The sequence below is a fragment of the Austrofundulus limnaeus genome, unplaced genomic scaffold (genome assembly GCF_001266775.1).
Source record: "Austrofundulus limnaeus strain Quisiro unplaced genomic scaffold, Austrofundulus_limnaeus-1.0 Scaffold160, whole genome shotgun sequence".
Classification (NCBI taxonomy): Eukaryota; Metazoa; Chordata; class Actinopteri; order Cyprinodontiformes; family Rivulidae; genus Austrofundulus; species Austrofundulus limnaeus.
The window spans coordinates 27,878-37,467 of NW_013952562.1; the positions used below are offsets into that span (position 1 = coordinate 27,878).

The 9,590-nt window shown below is 39.3% G+C and overlaps 1 protein-coding gene across 9 annotated transcripts in view; it reads left to right on the top strand.

The window, feature by feature from the left end:
* celf4 (CUGBP, Elav-like family member 4) overlaps nucleotides 1-9,298 on the top strand; it is a gene marked incomplete at its 5' end in the record, with an annotated part of 16,326 nt that extends 7,028 nt beyond the window's left edge. For 8 of the 9 annotated variants that reach the window (XM_014017033.1, XM_014017034.1, XM_014017035.1 and 5 more), the window contains 3 exon segments: nucleotides 2,118-2,261; nucleotides 4,508-4,701; nucleotides 8,085-9,298. In XM_014017033.1, the coding sequence (XP_013872487.1) occupies nucleotides 2,118-2,261; nucleotides 4,508-4,635 (272 nt within the window). 9 annotated transcript variants of the gene reach the window in all.
* Between the last annotated feature and the right edge of the window lie 292 nt (nucleotides 9,299-9,590).

Here is a 9,590-nt window from a genome sequence, read left to right on the forward strand (position 1 = left end):
GGGTTATCTAGCAGCACAGAAGCTTCTTATTTCAAATTAACTAAAATATGTCAACAAGGGAAGACTTGTCCATCCAGCCTTACATGATGGAGCCAGAGTCTGAACCAGAGACAGACGAGAATCAAGACAAAAATTGTAGTTGGKTAGTCCAGACTTCATTTTACAGTTCTGTCACAAAAACTGTGATCTATAGAAAACTGATCAGATTGAAAAACATGACCCAAACAAAATAAAAAAATATCTACACAGCACCACAAGAGACTTTTCAAATCATCTGCACTCCAAGAGACTCCAGGTACAACAAATGGCTAAAAAAAAGTGGATTTTGCATGATACGTCACCTTTAAAAAACAATCAACTGAAGGAAATTTACTATTAGACAAGACAAAGACCGGTGATGTTATTAATACTGAGAACCTCAGATTTAGTGTATACTTGAAAATTAACAAATCAATTATCCCAGACAATCGCCTTTTCTAACACTCGACTGATCAGTCAGATGTAGTTTGATCAAATCAAGCTCAGACAGAAATGCTAATTGTTCTAGACTTGGATGGAAATTCTGCTTTTCCTTTTAGGTTCTGTGAGAGAACAAAACCTTTCCTAAATTAGCTTTTTCAAAATCAGCTCACAAAATGAACAAATTATAACAAACATACTTTCATCAGTGCTTTTGTCACTTTTTAATATTGTTATAAAATGTACTATTCTATTATGTATCTTACTTCTTTAGTGTACACTTTAAATATCAATCAATCAATCAATCAATCAATCCTTATTATTCAGACACATACAAGGTCCATAGCAAACAAAACAACAATAAAAAAGAATAAAAAGTTAAAAAAACAAAATATAAAAATGAAAATATTCACCATTGCCATATACAGTAAGTTAAGGCACCAGTGACTCCACAGACAGGAAAAGAACCTTTGTACAGGTTTGGTCAAAGTATAAACGATGACATTTACAGAGTATGCTAGTCTACACATGTATACATGAGATTCCGAAGCACAACACCACATTTGCAAACATCTGACTGGCACAACTCCATCGGGGCACCTTAAGCAGCATCCTCATGCCGTCATTGTACGCCACCTGAAGTTTATGTAGACTGCTTCTTCTGTAATGCCTCCACAGGTGGGTAGTATACATTGGAGTGCAATATGCTTTAAAAAGTGCAGTTTTTACAGACACTGAGCACAAAAAAAGACTTTCGAAGAAGCATATTAGCTTGTACATACTGCGTACAACACTGCCTGTAAATGTCTCTATCATCAGACAGGTCAGCTGTTATGTAATGCCCCAAGTATTTCACCTCATCACTGACTTTGAGGATGCTGCCAGACAGAGTGAAGTCAGGGAAAGATCATTTGACATCCTCTCTGCTCCTGACAATCATGATGTTACTCTTTTTTTGTATTATATGTAATACCAAAATCCAGTCCAATACTGAGAGCAAACCCTTAACAGTTGCTGCAACCCAGCACTATATGGACAAAAAAATCACAAGCTCATCAGCATACATGAGGTGGTTGATGGTTCTATTGCCAACCCGGCAGCCAGTCCTGCATTGATTCAGCAGCTTAGATAAATCATCCATTTACACATTAAAAAGGCAAGGAGACAGAATGCTACCTTGTCGCACACCATTACTCACATAAAAAGGAAGATGATACAAATTTACTCCATTTTACAAACAGATTGATGTGCATACCAGTACACTAAAATTCTTAATAAATATTTTGGAACTCCTCTACCGTACAATTTATGAAACAATTTTTCATGATTTACATAATCAAATGCTTTTGAGGCATCGATAAAAAACATAAAAATTGTGGTATTATGCCTGTTGTATAGGTCTAAAATCTCCTTCAGGGCAAAAATGCACAAATCAGTGCCCAGATTTGGTTTAAATCCTAACTGGTTATCAGACGTCACAATAAACTTCTTAATTCTATTTAAAATAGCCCTCTCCAGTACCTATATATATATATATGAATATATTTTCATTTATGACTTGATTTCCTCCCATTGTTTTCTTTCTGCTTCTCTTTGCCTTTGACCTTTGATGGTCTCTGTTCTCTTGTCTCTTGCTCTCTCTGTGTGTTTCCATGCAGGACCGGAAGGTTGCAACCTGTTCATCTACCACCTTCCTCAGGAGTTTGGGGATGGCGAGCTGATGCAGATGTTCCTGCCTTTCGGTAATGTCATCTCCTCCAAAGTGTTTGTGGATCGGGCGACAAACCAAAGTAAATGCTTTGGTGGGTAAAAATGAACAAAACCAAGAGATCATTGGTTCTTTATTCTGATTATTCTTTTTGACTCTCTATATCTCACACCTCCCCCCACACACACCCCATGACCCCTGAACACTCTGCTCTTAAATTCAAAACTAAATATTTAAGAATTTCTTTAGCTGATCCTAGTTAAAAACTAGATTTGTCCATGAATTATTATGCCAGTTTTGGTTTAAAGCTCAGCATTTCATGTGTTGTTTTTTCTGTGTATATTCGCAGTTTTATCCTCAAACTTCTATTTTATTGTTGTCTATGTAACAAAATGAAAATGGTGACTTTGAGGTTCAGTCCTGTAACTTCCACAACTGATGACAGGCGCAAATACAGACGTGCTGTCTCACTTTGTTACTGTCGACAGTCTTGTCAGTCTTATAATTAGATGGTAAATCTTAAATGGTTGATGAAGAATGTTTAATGGGGAGTCCATCACTTGCAACCCATTTGCAAATTAGCTTTGACTTCATAACACAACACATTATCAGTGTGTTGAGTTGCAGGATTTCATTTTTGATTTGATGCCTTCGTGTTTAATTGGAAGTAACAAGATAAACTGATAATTTGTTGTTTTGTTTGTTTCATAAGCTTGAACTATTCTGCTCTAACTGTGATCCTGTTTGTGTGATGACTGTGTTAGATCAGTTACTGATTTAAAAAAAAGTAAAGCACACAGACAAAGTGGTAGAAATGAAATGATACGGCACATGATTACAGTATCAGATCAACAGAATAATAGCAGTAAGGGCACACTGCTGGTCTCATGTCAGTTTGATGTGGTCCCACATTAGGTCTGGATACAAGCAGTAATTTGGAGCTGAATGGGGTCACACAGCACTTGTATCCTTTGCCGTGTCAAGTCAGCCCACAGCTGTTTAAACTGGCCGAATGGCAGTCTTTCATCTAAACTGATCCCTCTCATGTTCACCTGGGGAAAGATTTGGGGACCTAACTGGCTACAAACACACTGGTTTGCATAAGCCCTTATAGCCTGGTTCTGCCCTGATTTCTGGAACTCTGAGAGCTGTGGTTCTGTTTAGGCCAGCTCAGTTTTGACATCAGCTACTGCTGCCCATTGATTGGTTCACTTTCAGGGGGGTTACATCACACAGATGGATAAATTTTACATGACTCATTTGCAACAATTGTAACATCATTTTTAAATGAGTTCAAAGAACTGTAGCAAACTACCAAGCAACAACACGCTAACATTAGCTACCATTAGCTTACTGTCCTCTGCCGTCTTGCTCTCTTGTCTTAAGCGTCAAGTCATTATGCTATGTTGCAATATAACACAAAATAAGATTTGCATGTTTGCATCCTTCAGATTCATCAGTGAGCAATAAACATCACTTAACTTTCCATCTATGCCTCCTACACTCTGAACACAGCCATCTTGGCTCTGGTGGTAATGGGAGCCTCTGCAAAGAACAGCACACCTGCTGTAGTCCAGCTGGTGCCAGTTTTTGAGACCTTTCAGAATGACAAAAGGTGTCATCCAAAACCAAAACTTTTGGCACACATCAAGATAATAGGCACAGATGGTTCTGTAATTCTTGGCACACRATACAATGATCCTTTATGCAGTCTATCTTGTGCAACCAAAACCTCCTCAGGTACTCACTGGTTCTAACTTGGGGGGCTTTGTGGCATTCTGTACCCCATGTGATGGGCATTTGCATAATGCAATCATATTGACGTCATGCAAACAATGTAAACCCCCCGCCCTAATTAAACTGTTGATAATGCTGTCTAATGCATCTACGAAGCATCATGTGTGTTTTGTGACCTTCATGTAATGTTTTGTCGGACTGCCAGACGCTCTGGCAACCACCTGATTACACTTAGCTTGTAATGCTACCACTTGGCCAGTGGTAGCTGTTCTAGACATGCCAACGCTTCATAAATAGAATAGTTTACATACTTGGGTTTCATGTGGACCAAATTGCATATTGATCCAATCTTTGTAGGTGCTTAACCTTTTGAATGTGTTGTAAACTGCTTGAATAAATTCATGGCTTCTCATAAGGTAAATGCAAATTGTTAAGATAAATGTGCAAAACGAAAGATTTCTCTTTCAGGCTCTATATTTACATGTAAAGGACTGCTTGTTGAACATGCACCTAATCTTCACTCCCTCCTAACCTCAAACTGTTCTCGGCTGTCCATCTAACGACACCCTCCCCTGTTTCTCTCTCCGCTGACCTTTCCCTCAGGGTTTGTTAGCTTCGACAACCCAGGTAGCGCCCAAGCTGCCATCCAATCCATGAACGGCTTCCAGATCGGCATGAAAAGACTGAAGGTTCAGCTCAAAAGGCCAAAGGATGCCAACCGCCCCTACTAGCCACCGCCCTAGACAGCCGCTGCCATTGTGGCGGGCAGGGCAGCCATCGTGCACAGAGGAAGACAGGTCAGCGAGTCAGGCTCAATCGGCCTGGAAAAACTTTGTGTTACTTTGAGTTTGATAGTCGATTAACTGAACCAAAGCATGCACAGCTAGGACAGCGTTTTACTGGCAAACGCTCCACCAGCAAGCAGTTTACGGCATGGCTTGATATGTTTTCCATAACCTTTTATTCATGTCATAACAATTTCAGGTGCCTAATACCAACCTGATCATCTGTAAAAGGCTCGTAAAGATTAGTGAAGTCCTTCTCCTGTGCAGACAGTTTATGAATATATTTAGCAACATTGTGTCACTGTTATAAGACTCTGTGTAGCATCAGGCTAAAGTGAGGAATTGGTTGCAGATTTGTAAGTCTGAAAACATATCGATGTGATTTAAAAATCATTCCCCCTCACACATTGAAATTGGGTTGATTGTTCTTTTTCTGGCAAACAAACAAAACTGTTGAGGCTTTTCCCTTCACACAGCCTCCTGCTCTGTTTGCAGAACATCTTTACAGTGAGTGACCCGGCATGTTACCCTGTAGGTAAAAGATAATTGGTAAATGGTTCTTTGTGTTGCACATCTTCCAAAGGGGAGGCATTTATTACCCCTCAGGCGGGTAATTGTGCCGTTCCTCTTTGTCTCCTCTCTTCATCTGTGTGATGGAGAGTTTAGGCCGCATCGTTCATTCACTGCTGATGACTTCATTCAAGGGCAACTTATCACCCACTCACAAGCCAGCCGAGCCATATACCATACAGAGTCCTGAAGCATATCACTGCAGGCAAAATACTGCGATCTCACAGGAATTTGTCAAAAATATTATGTGACAGAGGTTTCCCCCCCCCACTCCCCGATATATTTAAACATGTTCAAGAAAAGGACTATGGATATTGTTTTAAACTTCAGTTTTTGCTCTTTCACTCACAACATGAAGAACAAAGACAGCTAAAGTACCCAAGACAAGAAAAAAAATGTTTGGGTGTGTCTTTGACTATAATTCTGTCATCAGATGAAAAACCCAAAACAAACACTTTGATTTGAACAAAAACAAAATCTAATTGTTTAGTCCCACAGATTATGATTGCTTCAGTCCCAGGCAGTCAGATTAATTTGCTGCAGAATGAGCGCCCATTTGTTTTCAAAATTGTCTCAGCAAATTGATATTTGTCTACATTCACACAAAGTCTTTGTGTTCAGTGCTGACAGAGGCAGGTGGACTTTTCTGCTATTGTACAGCTGCAAATGAATGTAACTTTAAGAATATGCACCCTTAATAAATTAAACATCATGTGTTTGATTTTTACTTCTACACCCATTTTTCTTCAAACTTGAGTTCTATTTATAACTCTACACAATCCATTTCACTTCAAACGTTTTTTTTTTTTTATCAAAGTCACATCACCTGGTCTTTCCTTGCTAAGACTGTAAATAATTAATAAGCTAAATGGTAGAAACTATTTAAGAACTAAAAGCACTAGTGCAGGTCTTTTAAAGAGTGGTCCTGTGGAAAAGATATAAACAAACTAGATACGGCATAGCGGTAACATAATGACCCCCGCACGCACAAATGCACCAGAACTCAGAAGTCTTTATTCCTAATAAATGTCATGCTACTAGATGCATCCTAAAATTGTAGTGGTTTGGGTGGGGGTCTTTTGGGGGGGTGGGGGTTGGACCTGATGGATAGCCCCTCATCAGAGCTAAACAACCAAAGAAATCTGAAGTTCCTATGTTTAATAGTTTTTGAGCTATAACCATTTTTGTATGTCCAGATACCCCTTTTTCAGATAAACTGGGGGTCCGGGGGGTTGGGGGCACTGATTGGTGGGCCTGACCGATAGAGCTTCATCAGAGCTAAACAGCAAAAGAAATCTGAAGCTCCTATGTTTAATAGTTTTTGAGCTATAACCATACCCCTTTTTCAGATAAATTGGGGGTCCGGGCACGGGGGGTGGGGGCACTGATTGGTGGGCCTGATGGATAGAGCTTCATCAGAGCTAAACAACCAAAGAAATCTGAAGCTTCTATGTTGAACAGTTTCTGAGTTATAATCGGTTTTGCATGTCCTGACACCCCCAATTTGAATTGAGGTTTATGCAAATGCTATTTTATAAACTTTTACACCCTCAGTACTTTTATAAGCAGGTATTCACATAGAATTGTAAGGTTATTTGCAAGCACAAATAACAGCAAAAGCAGCTAGCTATAGTACTTTCAGTGACACCTGTATACTTCCTTATGGAATATCAYATTTCTACTGGAATAAGTGCGTAATGTTAAACTGCTAATGCTTTCAAGTTTTATTAAATAACTTTTGTATATACCGCTAAAGCGCTGTTATACTAGAATAAAGACGAGATGTCAGATCTCAATCATTGTGAGATGGTCTTTATCGCGTGAAAAATTCACACTCGAAGAGAAACCGTAGGATGAAATCCTTAAAAGCCCTCTCGTTGTCCTCCCTCTGTAGCACATACGAATATCCTACACTAGCGTACTTCCTCCCAGTCAGCACAGCTACAGCTGCCCAGAGGAGGCATTCTCTCTCACAGCCAGCACAGCCACAGAGAGCCACCTGTATCTCCAGGCTGTCTCCTCCATGCCATCTTCTTCCATGAGTCAACGATCTTTCTAAGATTTATTTGAATATCTTTGTAAGTTTTGCAGGAACAGTTGCCAAGTCAGCTATCCCATATTTTTATTTCTGACCAATAACATAACATTCTGCAAATACTTGCAAGACAGAAGGTGTGACTCACACAAGACAGGGTCTCAGCAGGGGATGAGGGTAAAAAAATATATGCAGTTTTTGTCATGCAACCATTCCAGTCGTATTCAAGGATTATAGATCAGGCTTAAGAATGAAGGACGGCAAAAATCTGCTTTGGTCTTGGCTCCACTCAGACTGGCCACTAGCTTGTGAATCAGATTAAAACTAATTGATTTCTGCAACCTGAGGTTGTACTGAGAGCTATCTACAACAGGTAAAATATTTGTTCAGCTACTTTACACAGCAGAACTGAGGTTCTCAAACTTGGGTCCCAGGACCCTCAGGCGTCTCTGAGTCGTAGCATGGGGGTCCTTAAGAAATTACAATAAATTGCTAATTTTGTTTTTAATGTAAAAATTGCATAAATGCATATAAAATGGGTATTAATGCACCACTAAAACAAACATATTAAACCTAACAGATAAGAATTCTTCCCATGGAATTTAGGAGTTAAAATGGGTTTAAATTAGTTTTAAATCAGCATGAGGTTTATGAGGGAGTCCCTGGAAATATATTTCACTCCTTATAAAGGGTCCCCAGACCCAAAAAGTTTTAGAACCCCTGCTTTAAGGCGAAAGAAACATTGAAGTTTTGCTACCTAAACAATTCCTGTTTCTCTTGTGCTTTACAGGATTTGTTGAGCTGAAGAACGCGTTGACCACTTGCCACCCACCACCGAGTGCAAACGCAACATCTGGACCACCGGGGCTACTTTGGAGGATAGGAGCATTGGACAAGTCACGGACATCTCCTTTTTGGATGTACTTAAACTATGGAACTCAGAGAGAGGATTTGTACCGGCCTGGTTAACACCAGGACTTATTTTCTCCTGCACACACATTACACACCTCTTCCACCATAAAACCCTGCTTGAATGACGACTACCTTGTCCGGACCACAAACACTTTTACTTGAACTCTGAGAAAGTGGGGAAAACATTGAAAATAATATATCAAACTTGTTCACAATGACCAACCCCACTGAACTATGGATGGGAAAAGTCCAAGAGGAAAACAAAAACACACACAAAAAAACTTTTTTTAAAATAACAGAATAGTGGATTGCCGTAGGAGATCTTTCTGCGAGATCGTTCGAGGTTTTTGGACAACTGACTTTTGAAGATCAATTTTTAAGACTTGAAACAAGGAGGTACAAGTTCTCAGAGGGAGAACACAAGTATGTGACATTTTTCAGGACACAACATGGCTTAGACTTGGGATGGCCATCTTCAGCTCGGAGTGCCTGTTTGTTTCCAGGGGATGCCGTTGCAACGGGATTCCAGGGAGTCTTATCTGTCATTCCTTAGTTGTTTTAGGGACCAAAAGACCAAACATTTTTATTGCTGAGGACTTGTAGCTCTAATATACTCGGACCACTGCATCTCCTTCAGCCAGTGTAAACTGCTCGGAGAGTTGCACTTAAAAACAAATGTACATTTCGAATATATACAAAACATGTATATATACATATATATTGCTGATATGCTTTTTTGAATACAGGCAAAACTATTTCAGATGACCAAAAATGGTCACACACTTCTCTAGTTTACAATTACTTAAAATGCTTTTTTTGTTGTTATTTTTTTCCCCACCACCTTTTCATTTTGTCTCGAGAGGGACGGCGAGTGCATGGGAGGGGCTGCTCCGTATCACAGCCTTATCTTTTTTAAATTGACATCTTAACCTCATAGATAGAAAAAAAAACATCAGAAACATTTGAATATATGAACTTGTTTATATTTGCAGTACAGATATATGTATAACAAGCATTCAAGCAAATGTATTCATATATACAGCATATATGGATAATAGCTATTAATCACAAATATATGTATTTATATACACATATTTTATATGTGTGTCTGTATATAGAACGGCTACCGACTACACGGTTTTGTAGATTTTAGCAGGAGTTTGAAGCATCGCTCTGCTTGGGAAGAATCGCAAATCTGGYAGCTCCCAAAACTGCAGGCATTCCTATCTCTGATTACCTAGATGCTGATACAAAATAACTTGTTTCTGAGGGATACACGTGAGCGAAAAATAACTCCATGTAAATATTATCTGAAAATGCAAAAAGCCACATCTCAGTAGCAGGCTTTAAGAGAATCAGGCTTAATGATTTTAGAGCGGGAAGA